Source organism: Erpetoichthys calabaricus, chromosome 8 (genome assembly GCF_900747795.2).
Source record: "Erpetoichthys calabaricus chromosome 8, fErpCal1.3, whole genome shotgun sequence".
In the NCBI taxonomy this organism is placed as follows: domain Eukaryota; kingdom Metazoa; phylum Chordata; class Cladistia; order Polypteriformes; family Polypteridae; genus Erpetoichthys; species Erpetoichthys calabaricus.
In genome coordinates, this window is record NC_041401.2 from 164,051,612 (window position 1) to 164,070,886 (window position 19,275).

At 39.3% G+C, this 19,275-nt stretch overlaps 1 protein-coding gene across 1 annotated transcript in view; it reads right to left on the reverse strand.

Annotated features, from left to right (window-relative positions):
• The window catches only part of epha8 (eph receptor A8), a 633,561-nt gene that overhangs the window by 112,529 nt on the left and 501,757 nt on the right, over positions 1-19,275 (reverse strand). Inside the window, exon 4 of the mRNA XM_051930368.1 lies at positions 9,230-9,385. Coding sequence (XP_051786328.1) covers positions 9,230-9,385 — 156 coding nt within the window. The remainder of the gene's footprint in view (positions 1-9,229; positions 9,386-19,275) is intronic.

The window sequence follows — 19,275 nt, forward strand, 5'->3', positions numbered from 1 at the left end:
TGCTCATGTTGAGTGCATGCAGCCTCAAGGACCATAGGACCAAACTTTTAATTTTTCTCTGTCTAGTGATGTGCTGAATGTGTTTCTGTCTTATACAGTTTGTTTGAAATACATTTTTGAAATCTGCTCTTTCATTTTGAATAGCCCTTGTACATTAAAAGCACATGTTGTGCACATGTGCAGCAGACATTCATTTTGGGGGCCCACCATGAACTTGTCATTACATGATGTAGGGATTTTTTTTTAACAATTTCATTAATTTTTTAGGTTGCACAGCACTTCATTCAGTTGTGTTACAGCTTCAGGGTCCTGGATTTAAATTATGGGCTTTGAATCTGCATGTTCTTCTGTAATACTTTGGAATATTCCAGTTTTCCTATTGCTTTCTAATGATGTGAACGTTAGGTTGATTAGGGACTCTAAATTGATTTAGTATGAAAGTGTCTGCTCTGTGATGGACCACATTGCACCTTGGCTCCTGATGCTGCCAGCATGGCCCTAAAATGGATTTACAAGATTCAGATAATGGAAGGATAGATAGGTTTTCATTTTCCAAATTCTGATGTTATGTTACCATGTCTGTTAGTTGACACCTCAGTGAATAAATCTGAGAGAAGCTGTGAGACAAAGTCTCTGAACTCCTCTCACCAGTAAGCGCTTTTATAGTTCAAGGCTGCAGGTCATGCGTACCATCTTCAAAGGGAAAGAATGAAATTCTCTGAGTTGCACAAAATGTGACAGGCTTAATGGGAGAAAAAATAGCTGGCACTCGATCCTAATGAACGTTTTGACAAAAAAATCTATAAGTGCGTGGAAGTCTAGAGCGGCTCAAGTGGCCCTTGTGGATTAGAGAGCACCTGGCTGCAAATAAATCACCCCGACGTCTGAAAACAAGGCTATTTCTCTCAGGCAGTGATACAAACAGGAACACAGAAAGGTGCCAAGATGTGTCTCATACAATAAGGCATCAGTTGCACTTGCCCGATAGGCAGTGGGTTTCCATGATTGACTTCTGTTAAAATGTGAACCTTTGGGCTCAGTGGTGAACCTGCAATAGTCTTGTATAAAGTGCCAACTGTAAGGGACTTGTAAGCTGCCCAAAAGATGGAAGGATGGGGGAAGGTGGCTGCTTTAGGACACCCTAAATGGTAGCTCTCCTGGTTTACAGTAGTGCCCCAGATTCCCACAGGGCATCATGGGACTTGGAGTTCGATATCTCAGCCCTCTCTGGTACCGTGTTTGCTGCCACGGGGTACTGTGGAAGATTCATATGGCATGACGTTACCGCCTGACCTGGAAGTGCTTGCAGACCTCGTGGGCAGAAAAGCAGAAGCACTTCCGGGTTGGCCAATATAAAAAGACGGGACTGACCTCACAGAAATGAGCCAGAATCGGATGGTAGGTGGACAAAGCTTTCTGGGAGGAGCGGAGGAGTAAAAGACAAAGAACAAAGAAGAATTGCTTATTGTGCAAAGTATTTACTTGTTGCAGTGGTGGTGGGAAACTATTGTAAAGAGTTTCTCTGAATAAAATAAGATCTTTGTGCTTTTAACTTGTACCCTGTGGCTGTGGTGTTGGGTTTGAGGAGCAACAGTACCCTCTAGTGTCCACACCACATTTGAGTAAAGGTAGAGATACCTTTCTGAAAAGTGACTTCAGTAAAAGTGAAATTTGCCCAGCATGAGAAACTACTCAAGTGGAAGTTTTAAAGTATTTAATATTTTGTGTACTTTCAGGAAATTACCAAAGTACAAGGTAGAATCTCTCTCCCTGTTTTTAATAGTCAAAAACGTTCTTACAAACCCAAAATAATTAAGGTGTATGAGTCATATTCCAATAACTAAAGTATGAGCCAAGTAACTGCAGCTTGAAGCAGTGTCATTCAGAGCAGGTAGACATCTTAATGACTGTATCTTAATTCATTGGGGAGGGCGCTAACAGGAGACACGTACAAGCCTCCTCTGCTTTAAGGAGAAGCTAATCCACTCCTAAAAAAACACTTTGTACAGCTCACTTTCATAATGCAAATGACTAATTACAATGATTTTAAGTGGAAAACATTTAACTGCATCTCCGTCCTAAAAATGATCTATTTTGTTCAGAAAGCACATGAAAATTGACAGAATTAGTTTAATAACATTGGTCATCAAAACAAACCTTAATAAGGCTTTGTCCTTCATTAAATAACACTTAACCCTTTAACCGCCAACTCCCTAAATATTCCCAAGCCAGGCGAAATCTGAACAATTTTTGTTTTTTTTACTTTTTTACATTTTTTTTACATTTTTTACATTTATTCAAGCAGTATTGACCACTAAATGTTGTGCAAGTTGCCAGTGTATACACGAAATCTATAAAGTAACCTGAATTCTCAGCTAAGCAAAACATCTTGATACCAACCGTGCCCTTTTCAATGGTAGATACTGTCGAAAACTGTAAGCGGCCCTTCCACGACAATAAACTTTCATCAACTGCAACTGACGGTCCTGGCATGTAGGGCAAATGAAATGCTTCAAATAAATGATCAATCAAAGGACGTAGCTTGAACAAGTGGTCGCGGTTTGGATCTTTCTTATCTGGCTCGTTTCTGTTGTCATTCAAATGAAAGAATTTCAGCAGCAAAGAGAATCGGTTACGTGTCATGACAGCTGCAAAAATAGGTGTTGCATACCTAGGATCTGTAGACCAGTACATCTCAATATCTGGTTTTCTGATTATTCCCATCAACATCAAAATCCCAATGAATTTTTTCATTTCGTTTTCATCAGTGTCAAACCAAGCACGAACACGGGAATGTGGAGGTAATTGGGATTTTTCTCAATAAACTGTGCTGCATACAGATTTGTCTGATGAACAAAATGTCTAATCAAATCAGGTGACACAAACAGCTCATAAAACTGCTCAGCAGTGTAATTGTTTACATCAACAATAAAGCCACACGTTGCCTCAAACGAATGCAGAAAAGGTATTTCACCACGGGCAGCAGCCCAGCTGAGATGCTGGGGATACACCCACTCAGCGCCGTCATCCGATGCGTCTTCATTCACAGTATCATGCAGCGCACGTTGCTGCTCATCACTGTCGCTAAAATCTTCTTCAGAACTGCTACAATCATGATCAGAACTGTCCAAAATCGCCTGCAAAGCCTCACTTGAAGTCAGTTTACGTTTCGCCATATTCACAGCTGTTACATGCGAATCACGTCACATGACCGGCCAAAACAACCACAGACTTGTCGAAATACAACGTAGTAATAATACCCACGCCAAACCGTCAGTTATACTACTTGCCAGGCATTCATATAACCACAGGCAAATGTGCCGGATAATTCCGGCAGTATGGCGTTAGCATTAAAACACCGGTGCCGGATATATCCGGCCGAGGGCGGTGAAGGGGTTAATAAATACCTAAACTTTATCACTTCTACACATAGTTTTACATTCAAAGGACTAGCCTTTTGGTTATTCTTGTCTGCTTTTAATTAGTTCACACTCTGTTCGGGAGTTCTGATGCCCAGGATAATGTGAGAAGACAGGTGGGCAACATATGTGACAAGGGCAGTGAACCATTGCATGTGAACACACACAAGCACCTCACTTGACCCTGTTCATCAGGCTGCCATGAGGACAGTGTCTGAACACAGCAGAATCAGCCCCGCAAAGAGCTGAAACTGGGACTGCACATCATCAACATCCAGCTCCGCCCCAAATATCCAGCTCCACCTGAAACATTAAGTTCCGCCCCTGCTGCAAGGTGTTCATGAAATCACTTTAAAGATCAGGAGTTCTTAAACTTTTCTGTCTGAGGACCCACATAAGCAAATTGGTACCATTTTGGAACCCAAGAAGAGGATTAATACCATAATGACAACAGAGTCACATTTTGGAACCCAAGAAGATGATTAATACCATAATGACAACAGAGTCACATTTAGACAAATTAGCAGACACAATTTATGTAGACATATGGCTGTTCACAAATCATTTAGCAGCATAACATAAAATGCATTGTGAGTGGTGGGGTATATAGGGTTTTCTAACTCAATTGAGTTATCATATGTTCAAAAAAGTTATCAAAGTGGTCGTAGATAGCAATACTCTATCTTATATGAGCAGCTTTGAAGTCTCCATCTGTATGGTTATCTGTCTGTTATGACAGGCAGCTACGGCCATTACCCAGCCAGGACACCAGCTGGATGGAAGGACCAGGGAAAAGAGTATCCACAGGGCACTACCTTCCATGGGATGCTAGCGACTGTGGCAGGGCATGCTGGAAGTTGGAATTTGGTACAGACCTGTTGGGTTTGGTGGAGGCCACCCAGGGGGAGCTGCAGAGCCCTTCAACACCTGAGAGTGATTCCAGGTAACACCGATGAGCCACCTGGAGCACTCCCAGGACCTGCTTAAAAGGAGCCGCCTCACTAAAGTCAAGGAGCCAGAATCGGGAGGAACAGGACAAAGCTTGCCAGAGAGGAAGTGGAGGTGGAATGAAGAAGACGAAATATTGTGTGTATGGGACTGTGCTTTAGAACTGTGCTGTAATGGTGGGAACGAATAAATACAGAAGATGAATAAATAGACTGTGTGTTGTGCTGCACTTGAGTTTGTTCCTGTTGTGTCGGAATCTGGGCAGATGGAGCGCCCCTGGTTCCCACAATGTGTATGAACGGTGTAAAGGTGTTTGTGTACAGCTCTGTAAAACCACAATACCACCATGCTCCGCTCTCCAATAACACCCTACTTCCCCCACAGGGGCCGTCCTGTATTCTTTCATGGAGAGTTTGGTTACCCTAAGGAGAAGCATGCATTTTAGTGAACTGATTGAGGAAAATGTTGTGCATGTTAAAATAGTATATTTATTTTCTGTCTTAATGTTGCAGTAAGAAATGTGTTTAGCAAAATTTGTTGGAGTAAAAGTGCTCATTTGACTTTGGAAATGTAGGGAAATAATTGTGGAAGTAGACAAAAAGTTTATACTCAAGTAAAGTAGAAATATTCTCAAAACCTGCTCCAGTACAGTAATGGTACTATTTCTAACTTGTTGCTATACAACACTGACCTTGGAGTAAGTAAGGCAGAGCTGTATGTGTGTGAGAGAGGGACATAATGTTACGACAGAGAGTGCCATCTCAAAGAGGACTGTAGAGAACACTGGAAAGTGCTTCTGATGCCCCCCCTCTTTAAACCCGTGTTCGGCTAGACCTCAGAAATCAAGCATTAAAGTGAAGTAACAGCCAGGTAAAGGCTGCTAATGTTAATGAAAGTGAACAAAGGCAGACTTTGGATTTTTTTGCCGAGACAAATTTGTGAAGATTAATTTAATAACAATGAACAAGCTGGAAAGTCCTCAAGTTGACTTTTCTGAAGGAGAATTCCACTTTTTAAGAGAAATGTCTAAGACCAAAAATGTTTATTTGCTCTCAGCTATGCATCATTGATGGAAAATGAAATGGAACTTGCCCTTGAAAGATTACAGCAGTACCCAAAATGGTGGAAACAACAAGTTAAAGTTTGTATGTTGGAACCCCATGTGCCAATGGAAAAGATTTGTTGAGTTGAGGTGTGCAATATACCAGTTTATGGAATTATTCAGGAATGCCTATGGTCCATCAAGTCTTCGGCTCTGTGTGTAAGTGGAAAACAGTGACTTAAATGTAAAATCTTCACTGAGTTTAAATGGTAACTCAGAAGGACATGAAATACAAAACAGTTCCTTGTCATAACTATTTAGTGTTTATGCCAACTTGTAAGAAACCCTTCCTGAAATTTGTGAAAGAACATTGGATGACAGTTGATCACCCGTAGTTGTGAAGTGATCATCATTGTTTTTTGATTCTTTCTCTGAAGTTTGACTTTTTACAGAAGCCTTTTAAATAATTAAATACATAGTTAGATAAATAAATTTAAATTTACAACTACCAGACAAGAATACAAAGCAACAAAATTAAACTTAAAGAAAATTGCTGACCTTTGCAGTCACAGTCACAGTGAGGCATTATGCAGATGTATTGCTGTCTGGCGCAGTGGTTAAGGCTTTTGGACTTCAAACCCTGAAGTTGTGGGGTTCAAATCCGACCACTGATACTATGTGACCCTGAGCAAGTCACTTCACCCCACCTGTGTTCCAACTGGAAAACCCAAAGAAATGCAAACAACTGTTGTAAATCACTTTGGATAAAAGGGACAACCAATTAAATAAATGTGTAACAGAGCCTATTTAGCGTTTCTTAGCAACATTTCTGCAAAATAATTTGTTGGCTGAAAGGGTGTTAATGTGTCAGAGAGAGGATGTGCAGCATTGTTCATAGATTGCACTCAGTTTTGTTTCAATTCTCTCCTTCACTACGACCAGCATGGAGTCCCCAGAATTCTTCCTATAACTAAGCTCTGCCCTTTCAGTTGTCTTTGATTAATTCCAATAGGCCTCTCTTAGCCCAGCAAACCACAGTGTAGAAAATTGCACTGATCATCACAGAGTTATATGTCACCTACCAGCAACCTTGTTTTTCAGCTCCTGTCATGTTAGCCTTGCATCTCAAAATTTCCACCGATATAATCCAGTACATGTGTGTGCTCTTCAAGACGCAGTAGCCCTTTACCTGATTTTTGGCTATACTTCTGCTCTCCATGCCAGTTTCAGTGTAGTAAACACTGTTCCCCTACCCTTTCACAATCCCTTAACTTTTGTATTTTAGGTGTGTTAATAACAAATAAAAGCTGCAACAGCCTGACCACCAGAATTTCTATATATTAAAAAAAAAAACTCTGTGATGTTAACTGCTTCATTAGATCACAAACCACAACCACAACTGTTTGGAAGCCACTTCTTTAAATATTTATTTTAAGTGGTTCACCTGTTGTACCTTCTACTTGTATTTTAAAAATGATGATAATTAAACTGAATAGACTGCATTATTTGCCTTCACCTAAAATGAATGGATTAAGTCTTCCCATAATGACCCACCATTAGCAACTTAATTATCATTATTGTGTAACGCTGATGAAATATTCTGGCTCATCCATTCATTTCTGCATCTGCTTGATTGTTGTATTGTATTTTGGAGAGCCAGCGAAACAATAACAGCAACAACGAACAGCATTCATAATCACTAACATTAGGGGTGTCAGGTAGCCTTAAACTATTGTCTTGGGTTGTGGGAGTTCAGTACAACAGGCAGAATTCCACAGAGAAGGAACCCTTGCAAACAATCAAACTAGGGTCCAAGGGCTAATTCTATGTTCTAAATCTGTCTTTTCCATTACAGAGCATTGAGTATAAGCAGGAGCCATGCTTGAATAACAGATAGATAGATAGATAGATAGATAGATAGATAGATAGATAGATAGATAGATAGATAGATAGATAGATAGATAGATAGATAGATAGATAGATAGATAGATAGATAGATAGATAGATAGATAGATATTGTACTTTATTTGTCAACAATGTGGAATTATGCACTCAGGGGACAATGGAACTCAATATGCACATCTTTGTGATGTTGGGAAACCAAATCACTTAGAGAAAAACTACATTAACTTATGAGGACCATGCAAACTCCATGAAGAAGGTGCCCTTGCCAGCAGTCAAACAGGGTTCCGTTTCTGTGACCCTCAGTTGGATTAAGCATGTTTGAGAATCAGAGCTGGGGCTAAGGCAGCACAAAGTTGAGTAGCTGCAATCTAATTAAATTTCCCATTAGTGGAACTCTGTTGACGGTTATTAGCACTAAAACATAAGTGAAATGATAGTTATAATTGGATACTAACCCTCACCTATTCTGTTTCTCTTCTCAGTACTCAAATATGGCACTTGGTGCCACTGCCCCACCTGCCAAGTTGTTTTGCCTGCCTAAGGTTAAGTCATCTCTGATGGAGGACTGCAGGAATACAGGGATTCTTTCACCGGATTGGCTGGCCCAGCACTGACTCAGCTGTGGAATGGCCAATAGAAGGAGGCAGCTTGATGGCCAAGGTCTCCAGGACACTGAACAAATTCAAATTGTATTATGTGGTATCATCTCTTGTTGAATTCTGCTCTGTATTTGTGATATTTATATATTTATATTTATATTGTATTGAAGGTTACTTATGTTCTGTTCTGTGTATTGTATTGTATTGATCCCCACTGTACGTCCAACCTATCTAGAAAGGGGTCTCTCTTTGAATTGCCTTTCCCCAGGTTTTTTCCATTTTTTTTCCCTACAAGGGTGTTTTTTGGGAGTTTTTCCTTGTCTTCTTAGAGAATTAAGGCTGGGGGGCTGTCAAAGCCCATTATGACACTTCTTGTGTGATTTTGGGCTATACAAAAATAAATTTTATTGCATTGTAACTCGATACAATTAAAATACTTAGCAATATTACAATTACAGACTCGAATTTCATGACTAGCTTTACACCTACAGTATGTTTCCATGCAAATAATATGCAAATGTTGTAAATGTCTTGAAGGACCAGGATTCCATTTCACATGTTGTTTGTGGAGGCGAGTGTGGCTACTCAATCTGTACACATGTACATTATTTTCATGCAGCTGGAGAGCACATTGAAATTTATAAGTTTATGACATAATATGATTTACTTTGGGATTGTATTGAGGTCATCGTGATCCTTTTTCAGAAATAAAGACTTTGAGTTGTATGTTGTAAAGATAACAACTTTTCAGTTTTACAACTCATTAAAAGAAGTTGAATGATGGAGAGAATTTAATGCTGGGAAAACAATATGTCTTGGGACCCTTTGTAATTAAACATATATTTGTTTCTTGTGATGTACAGCCTCTTGATGAAAGACTTTTTAAAGAGGCAAAACATCTTTGTCATCCAATCCCAGAAATTCTGTACAAGTAGATTTCGAGAAGCTCTTAATATCTTGTAATTTATTCAAGTTACACTTTTGTATTGAACAATGAAGGATTGTTTTTTTAGACTGAATGATTTTCCAAAGTATAGACAATTATGCCAAAGTATGCCACAAGGCATATCTGATGAAGACTATAAAGCTGAAGCATTGTGTCTTTCACCTTCTTTACTTTTCCACATGAAAATAACCTTTCATTTTTATCCTCTTCAGAAAATCTTACTTTTATCTGGGCACCTCTAATTTTGTTTCTTTTACTGTTTCCATCCTCTCACCAATTGCAGAGTCCTTTAGGACCCCACTAATTGACCAACCCCACTCCCCCAAATGCTAAGGCCAAGCTCAATACTGCCACTTGACTTCATACTCACGTGTACAGGGTGCAGCTGGAGGGTCCTGGGTGGAGCGGTAGTAGCTGGTGTCACACTGACAGATGACAGCTGCCCGAGTTTCTGAGTGGCTGTGCACAGGGCATTTCCCACATAGGTCATCTCCGGGGGTTGGCTTGTAAAAGCCGGGTTCACAGGCTGTAGATGAAAAATTCAAAACAACAATGGCTTAGGCTGAGTGACAGAGCATTAAGATGGCAGACAGATAGACAACACCCCCAGCTCGTCTCATCTCCTGACTCTCAGCACATTTGACTCTGATAGACGTCGGATTTCAGGGGCTGAATCCTAAAGTTAATACTACAGTAGCCCTTGGATACTGGCTGCTGTCAATTGACTTGATATGTCACACTTCAGCCTGAGGGGGCGCTGCAAGGTTTGCACCTACTCATTCTTTTGCTTTTTAATAACAGGTGCTCTGATTCTGCATGGATGAATTTGGAATTAGAAGAATTACATAAGTCCCTCAGACTGCAGGCCTCACATCTTGTGTGCTTGACTACCCTACAAATAGATTTAAGATTTTCGTAACTCTAATTTTGCCAGTTAGTACTGAGCAGCTTATAAAATCCGTGCGGTGAGCATTAGACCACTTTGTGGGGTGTACATGTAAGGATATTAGAACAATTTTGACAAGACCAGGCCTTTCAGCACATCAAGCTCGTCCATCCTATTCACCTGGATTCTCCAAAACAAAATCAGGTTGAGATGTGCAGGTCCCTAAAGTCCTACTGTCTACAACACTACTTGGCAATTTATTCTATGTTTCTATGGTTCTTTATGTGAAGAAAAACTTTCTAAAATGTGTAAGAAATCTGTCTCCAACTGCATCCCCATGTTCTTGATGAACAATTCATTTTAAAATAACAGTAGGGATCCACAGTACTAATTCACTTCTTTATTTTGAACACTTCACTCATATCACCTCTTAATCTTTGTTTGCTTAAACGGGGTTGAGTATCCCTAATATGAAATACTCCAAAATCTGAAACTTTTTAAGCACCAACATGGATGCCACAAAATGAAAATTCCACACCAGGGATCTCTTTAATAAACCTTTGATTGAATTCAAGTGTTAAAATATGTGTACGTCAAAAAGTGGATGTGAATAACATATGTGCATATTCAAAATGGATTTATTTTTTCAGAGGGGGATGTGGATGCCTAGACCACCAAAAAACACAGATGAGAACATGCCATTCAGCCCAACAAAGCTCGCCAGTCCAATCCAACAAAGTTCACCAATAATGACACACAATCAATTATCTGGAGTGATGGGAGTCGGGATAGGGGGACCCCATGATGTATCAAACACCACTAAGCAATGAAACACAGTTGATGAGCTTTGTCTCCTGTGAAGTGACTTAATAACATGGCAGTTCAAAAGTGCTAGATGGCAGGTGACTTGTGCATTAGTGAAATGTCACTGTCTGTGGTTAACAAAAGCAGCTCCGTTCCTTGCTAGGTGCCCATATTGCAATATAAGTTCAGTAAATTGCTCTGATTATGTCAGGAAAGTTGGACCCTGCCGCAAATTACCTTTTTATGTTGGCAAAAACATGTTATGTTTTATGTGTGTACTCCCACACCATATGGAAACTGAATGGTAGAGCCTCGTCGCATGATGGAGTAAAGCTTGGCTGAGATATTCTGGATGGGTTGGCCAGTTCTGTGAGAAGTAACAACAAGTTGCTGATATAAACTGAAAAAAAATATCAAAAAAGTCTTTCAGCGCAAATACACAGCATTGACCCTCTTAAAAGGGAACTAAAAAAGAGTGTGTATCATATTCTTCACTTTTGAGGTTCAGTATGTTTGTCAGGTCAGTGCACATTGCAATAATAGCTTGGTGATATGAATTATTATAAGTGTGAGTCGTTATTTAGCTAGTTTGAGTACAGTTCCCTTCTTGATCAAGAGTGCCCCCAAGAAATCTCATTTTGTATATTCTCCTTCTGGTTCCAGACATTTTGGATTAGGGATATTCAGCCCGTGTTAACATTTATTTATGCACATATTTTGGTCTACTTTGGTGATATTTAATCAAGGATTTAATTTCTTTTATTATTTTCACATTTTGTTTCAGTAATTTAAAAGTCAATTTTCACTATCGTTTTAGTTTTCTTTCTTTCATGCAATGCCATTATGAAGGTCACGTGACCTTGATTGTCACAATGATGATTTAACAGAAGGTTGGAATTTAAAAATGCCAGTGTTTGTACTTTATGTTATCCCTTAGTGAATGAATAGCGATGATTCATACCAACAGCTACCTTTATAGATCCCTTGATATTGTTATGACGCACTGAGTGCCAAGGATTATTCTGAGCACAAAACAATCACGAGAAATTTTGGTCTAAAAGACAAGCAAGGGTTGGAAGCCAAAACAAGAAAAAGTGACCAGAGTCAAAAGACAAAACAAAAATCAGAAGTCAGATACAGAAGAAGGTCGTTACCAAAATGTAAAATCCTAACGTTAACACGTTCTGGAAAGTCATAGAAGGTTAAAATGTGTAGTGTCACATTTTAACCTTCTATTCAGATTTAACATTTTAACTTCTTAAGTATATTATTTTACATTTATTTACATTAAATTTCTTCTGTAACAAATCTACCCATGCCTATATTCTGTCTAGATCTCTTTGCAATGTCAAGTCAAATCAACACGAAGTGAAATGTGTATATGCTGAACTCCAAGACTGTGCATTAATAAGAGCAAAAGAGGACAATGACATATACATGAATTTATAAATATCAATAAAGATCATTCTGTTAAATGAGTGCAATAATATACATTATAATCTTATGTATAAACATCTACGCTTGGAAGTGTGTGTGTCTGTCCATTCTGGAAGTGAGAGGTGAAGTCGGGGTAAGGGCTCCACCTCCGAGGAAACAGACTCGCTTAGCTGCTAATACACAAGCGAGGTAAGAATATTGTCAAAATGAAATCTCTGAAGAAAGACAAAGTTGCATAGCCGCTAACATCGGCAAAATGGTATTCCTTTTACTTTTCCTCCCGTCGCAAACGCACAAGCGATGTGAACACATTGGCAAAGCGAAACCTCCTCCAGAGTAGTTCCTTTCAATTATCTGACATCTCTATATCTCGATTTTTTTTCTGACGATTTCAATAGTTTCTAGGACCCCGGGCTTTTTACAGCACGGGCTTACACAGCTAGTAGTAAATAATAAGTAATAACTAAATAAATAACTTAAATACTGCGGTGGGCTGGCGCCCTGCCCGGGGTTTGTTTCCTGCCTTGCGCCCTGTGTTGGCTGAGACTGGCTCCAGCAGACCCCTGTGACCCTGTAGTTGGGATATAGCGGGTTGGATAATGGATGGATGGATAACTTAAATAACTTAATGTAAGAGAGTTAACCATGGGGCATCATTTGTTTCTAGACAATCTACACTTCCACCTAATTTAGTAATCAGCTTGATATTTACATTTCTATCCTGAGCAGTCATCCCATAACAGATCCTTGAGGGACATTGTTTTAGCATCATTTAGAACTCTGCACTCTGTACACCTCAGACTTATAGATATAACAGCAGGTCATGTCACTTGCAGAAATTCTCAGATGATTCTGCACTTACGGGGTGTATCGATAAGGGGGATGAGACAGAGTATAGGATTCAGGTGGAGAACTTTGTTTCTTGGTGCCATAAGAACTGTCTTCAAGTTAACATCAGTAAAACCAAGGAACTGGTTTTTTACTTCTTCTATACCAAAGAGCTTCTGTGTCTGGTCACTAGTCAGGGAGTGGATGTAGTCTTCAACTCTGTGATGGTCAGTGTGATTTTTCTATACCATGGTGTGCTGGGCTGGAAACATCACTTCAGGAGAGACCCACTGAATCAAAAAGCGTCTTTAACAGGCAGGCTCATTTATGGGATACCCTCTGGACCCACAGGAGATCATAGAAAATTAAAACAAAAACAAACAAATAAAAATATTAAAATTAAAACAAAAATGAGTATTATTATGAACAATGCTGTGCATCCTCTCTCTGACACAAGCACACTTAGGACTTTCATCCATCAAATTATTCAACAGATATGTGTCAAGAAATGCTATGGGGGCTCCTTTATACCAACAGCAATACGCTTGCGTAATACGTCACTGGGACTGGGACTGGGACTTCCAAATCAGAGGTTTTCATTCTTTTTAATTTTCTTGATTCTTATTCACTCTGGTGTGTCTTCAAACAACAGTGTGTGTACATTTATTTTATTTATATCTTGACTTACTGTATTTATGACCAAAATTTAATTAAAGAACTTCGGTTAAAAGCCAAATGTCCCTCTGTGACAAATAAAATTCTAAAATGAGTCCAAAGAGACAATGGCTTCTTAAAGACATTGAATTATTTTAAGTTTTTGGAGGTTGAAACTTCTATTCCATTTACCTCATTTTAAACTCAAAAGATTCTCTAAAAGTCATACATTTCTCAATAATAGAGCTTTTAGGAAGTTTCCCCATAGACAAAGAGAATGTGATTAAAATCTGTCAAAACATAGTTTGCTTTTGTCAGTGGACAAGAACTTAGAACCAATGAGAGCAATGAATTATAATCCATATATTACTATTGTTCAACCAAACAAATTTAATTTTCAGCAGGTTTTAGAAACATTTTTTATTTCACGTTACAAAGGAAAGCATGGAAGCAGCAGCTACTGCTTTTTTGCTCTCCATGTTGTTTACTTTTGCATGGTGCATCAGTTCCTATTGGGCGGCACGGTGGAGCAGTGGGTAGCGCTGCTGCCTCGCAGTTGGGAGATCTGGGACCCGGGTTCACTTCCCGGGTCCTCCCTGCGTGGAGTTTGCATGTTCTCCCCGTGTCTGCGTGGGTTTCCTCCGGGCGCTTCCGGTTTCCTCCCACAGTCCAAAGACATGCAGGTTAGGTGGATTGGCGATTCTAAATTGGCCCTAGTGTGTGCTTGGTGTGTGGGTGTGTTTGTGTGTGTCCTGCGGTGGGTTGGCACCCTGCCTGGGATTGGTTCCTGCCTTGTGCCCTGTGTTGGCTGGGATTGGCTCCAGCAGACCCCCGTGACCCTGTGTTCGGATTCGGTGGGTTGGAAAATGGATGGATGGATGGATCAGTTCCTATTCGATTGTTCTCCACATCGATTAGCTGCCAAAATTTACTGGCATTGAAGTATTTTAAAAGTTTGACAGGAAGTTGTGAGGAATCATGTAACCCGTGATCTTCTTTTTATTTCTAGTTGTATAATCTAACGTCCCTCAAGGCAACTGCAGTCATTAGATGTGACATGATGCTGGCCTAATAGGAAATCATTATTGTGATGAAATGCTATTGCAGCCCTAGTTCACCAGATAACATCCCTTACTATTTTTGTATTTACATTGAGTGTTTTGTTTTATTCTTTCAGTATCCCTTGATTGCTGTGGTTACTGTAATTAGCATATTTTATTTCTAACATGCTGTGATGATTAATGTACATTTGTGAACTTAATGATATTCTCTATTTTGTCTTTGCTTTAGAGCAGGTTAGAGATGTTACAAAGGCAAAGTGCTTTTTTACATCGTACTTGGTGATGGATGGGATGGAATTTTCTGTAAAAATCATTGCATTTCTTTGATACTGACAGTGTAATTTTATAAATAAGAATATGTTGTCAAAAAGAAAAATGATCTTTTAACATATTGAACAGATTGTTGCCAAAGTAAAAAGTTAATTTATAGCATGAAAAACAGACTTGTGATCTCAAAGTGTTCCTACTTTATTTGCGAGACGTGTGTTTCATTACAATGTTTATAGCCTTTTTGGTAGATTTAACATTATGTGGCTGCCTGTCTCCATCATAGTAAACCACTACAGTTTCCCAAAACAAACTGTTGAGCTTGTAACTGTTGCATGACGCTCAGACTCACAGCATTGATAAACGGAGATTTGTTTATTTTACTTTGGGGACCTCAGGAACAAACCCAGCCCTAACCTGCCACACACATGATCTCACACACAGAGACATGTAATAAAGCAGCTGAAATTGAACTGATCGTAAAGAATATATTAACCTGTTATAATAAGTTTGTTATAATATTAAGTTTAATGTCACTGTCTCTGTGCAGACATTTTAAATCTATTTTTCTTTTCTTTGTACATGCATAGCTGAGCCAGATTTAGTACAAATTAGATCAGCATTTAGAATTGCTGGGCCAAGCATAGGACAAGATAGATAAAGACAGCTGGAGGAATGTATACTCAGCCTAAAGACAGGTGTATACTATTTTGTTCTCTGCCTAATGTCAGCACAAAATCTTCTTTCCTTGTTTGGAAATGGACTATTTGCCAATGTGGGGGCCTGCACGTGGAGAAAGCAGTATAAAAAACTTGGATAGCAGCCAAACACTTCGGAAGCTGACGGACTGATGGAAGACTACGTCATTTGGTCTTGAAAACCCTTCCTACGCCGCGACGATGACTGCATACTCTACGCGCCAGGTCCCCACCCTTGGAATGAGTATTGCAATGCGCTTCCCTCGTCTTATATGCAGCATAAGCTGATATTAAACAAAGCTAAGTTATTTTTTCTCTCATGTGATTTTTCACCCGCCATATCACTAAGGGAGGGATATCGCCTCTTTAATTTATAATTATTTAAATTCAGGTTAATTATGACGCCGCAATTGAAAAGAATATATTTCCAAGGAGATAGCGCCTCCTATCGGAAAACATAACCAAATAAAGAGGGTAAGAAACAATTAGTAGAAAAACAACACACATGCAAAAGCCCACCGAATTGAACAAATGAAACCTGACTAAACACTAAGCGCAAAATAGTAAGTGGTAAACACTCTCAATACTGTCCACAAACTGTCCGGTTCCACAGATTCAAATTATGATGATCAACTGAACAGCCTTGGGAAAATTATGAAAAGTATTGTCCTACTGAATTCCAGTTGTTACATATAGATTTGAAGTGCTCCCCAGATTAAGATGTATCCAACCAAGACAAGATCACAAAAACAACCAGACACAGGACAAGAACATAAATTTAGAAAAACTATAATCTAAGATGGTTGTATTTTTAACCTGACTGAGGGTGAAGTGCTGAAGCAAATACACATACTGTAGATGACTGCAATCCTGCACTTTAAAAGTCTATGCCTTACCTTATTTCCCCCAGCAACCCTTACATCAAAACTTGTGAAGCTACCCAATGGCAAAGTATTCCTAGGACTGCTGGGATTTGCAGTCCATTTAAGTATCTCTGCTACAAGCTACTGACCGATTAATGTTCTTGATCTAACATCACTTACTTGTTCAGGTTTTCACTCTATTTTGTAATTTAATTGTGTGGAGGCATGACACATTAGATATTATTCCACACACAGTTGGACACAAGCCCCTTTTATCATTTGAGCATCTGCTCCTGTAGAATTCTCTCCACATCTCTCATCCAGCTCCAGATTGGATGGAAAGTGCATGACCAGTTCTAAACTGTTTTGGAGCAGAGTGCTTAATGGAAGGTCTTTTGTAATTCCAGGGGATCTAATGTAGGACCAGAATTTTACAGGGGTAAGGAAAAGCCTGTTACTTACAAAATTAAACCTGAGAACTCACATTTCTTTTAATAACAGCCAAAACAACAATGGAAAGATCAGTCGAGAAAGATTGAAGAAGAAAGAGATTCTTTACTGTCTTTGAAATGAAGTAGCTGGATACATCAATACTATGAACTAATTTAGAAATATCTATCTACCAGTAACAGCGCCCTGCATGATAACGTGTAATGACTACACTTGACTTGAGCATTCATAGTTTTCATATAGTTTTTCGTTTGCTCAGAGGTTGATGCACTTGCTACTTCCTGAGCAGCTCTTTTTTTCTCCACCCTAGCGGCCCGCTTTTTCTCTTCTTTCGTTAACATCTTTTTGTGTTAAAACTGATTAAGTCAGTGTTTGTGTTGCAATTACAGTAATTAGTACGTTTTCTTTAATTTTTCACTTAAGCTGGCCCTTAAGTCTTCAATCTGCCTCAAGAATGATTTTATATATCAAGAGGTAGGGGAAGTGATGGCGAAGGTGGTAGAGATGAGAATGACGCCCGTATGCATGTACAACATGGCTGCTGTGCTTGCTGCTGCCAAGAGTTGATTCTTCAATAAAATAAAAATAAAAAGAAGAATAACCTTGGAGGTCAATCATCACCATGAAAGTGGATAGTAGACGCCACATAGTATATGTGTACCAAATTTCAGGTCAATAGGTGAAATGGTTTGCGAGCTACAGGTGATTTAAAATCCTGAACAGAATCAAAAGTATCACATATTCCATATTTAAAAGCCAGGAGTTTTGCCTCCGACCCAGAGTATGGTGCCTATGTGTGGTGGACTTAAAAGTGACATTCATACCGGCTGTACGTCACATGAGGGTGCTCGCTGTCTAAATATAGCAGACACCACTCATGTTTGGAAATTCTCTGTACTTTCAAACAAACCAATCGATTCTAAAATGTGATTGTAGAATTGTGTACCTTTTATGGCTAGCCACACAGACAAAGGGTCATTGCCCATGTTATGATTCAGGGCCCAACATTTCAACAGTCCATGGATCTTTTTAGGTGCAAATAAAGAATTAATCTATATCCTGACCTCTGACTCTTGCTATACAAACCACAGAGTATATACAGCCATAGAGTGAGCCCTGACTAATGCTAAGGAAAGCTGGGCTAAGACGGATGCAAGAGAAAAAAGTCTGCTTCAGCATTGTTGCATTTGCTTTATTTTAATTAAATCTTCTTCTGAGTCTCCTTATTTGTGCATAAATACATTGTGCTGTTGTTCTCAGGTGGTTTGTAAAGTTTATAGTTCCTTAATTTTCATATTTATTTGTAAGAATTAAATGATTTTTGATAATAGCACAGTGCCACTCAGGGTTAGAGAAGAAAAAATCATACTATAATATTTTCAAAAGTGTGTAATCCTATTCACAGAAATGGGAGACTGGAGCCTATCCTAGCACCACCGATTGCAAGGCAGTAAACAGTCCTGCCCGTAACAATGGTAGATAAACAAAAGTTCAATTAAGAGACTTTGGAGGTGAGCCAGTCAACACACTTTTCAAGATGACGTAACTCCACTGCATAAAGTAATTTCAAGCTTAATTTTTTTTATACCTCATCATCAATATTTCCCTTAAAAGAAATTAAAGCAAGTAGCTGCATTTATGTGTTTGTGGGGTTCAAGGGTGTGAAAGAAGACGGAAAGCCAGAAGGTGCCTATCTCCGTCAGCTCCCTCAGGCTCCTGCATGGGTGAATTTTTTCCTTCTGCCCCCCTCCCCAAACATCACCCCCCAGCCTTCGCTCAGGATTAGACAGGTGGCAGGCTTGTCAGAGGAGTGGAGATGCATTGCTTGTGCCCAGGAGCACTGAGCGGCAGTGCAGTAGACACTTTGACACTACTGTGGGATTTTTTTTTCTTTCTTCTCTCCTGTTGAAACAGGTAACAAAAAGCTAAGAAAAGGAGGAATTAAAAAAATAGAGAAGAAGGAAGAATAAAAAAGTGCAGCGCACTGTATAAAGACTGGGAATTTGCCAAGCGTGTTTTAGTTTGCATAGGTTTGCTCTCTATAACAGCAGTACTCAGTCACTAGATTATATGCCGGACAGTCACTCCTCCATTCAGATTCTGAAAACGTTCTTTCCTCTAAAGGTTAAAGGAAGAAGGAGTCCACCTCAGAAGCACCCTGCACCAATTTACAGTCAATAATTATTCTAATCTAATTAATCTAACCCACATGTCTTTGAGATGTGAGAAGAATTGAGAACTTGGAAAAAAACACATGCAAATATCGGGAGAAATTGCCAAATCCACAGGCTCTAATGAAGGTCTCCAGTGTTGAGCGGCTTATTACTGCACCCTTGTGCTCTCCATGTCTAACCTTATCAGCTTTCCAAAGTCCATGCATAAATACAGAGATAAAGTATTGTTATAGAATGAGCTAATGCACCCACCAAAGACAAAAGCAACATGGCTGAGAAGCAAAAAGTGGGGTT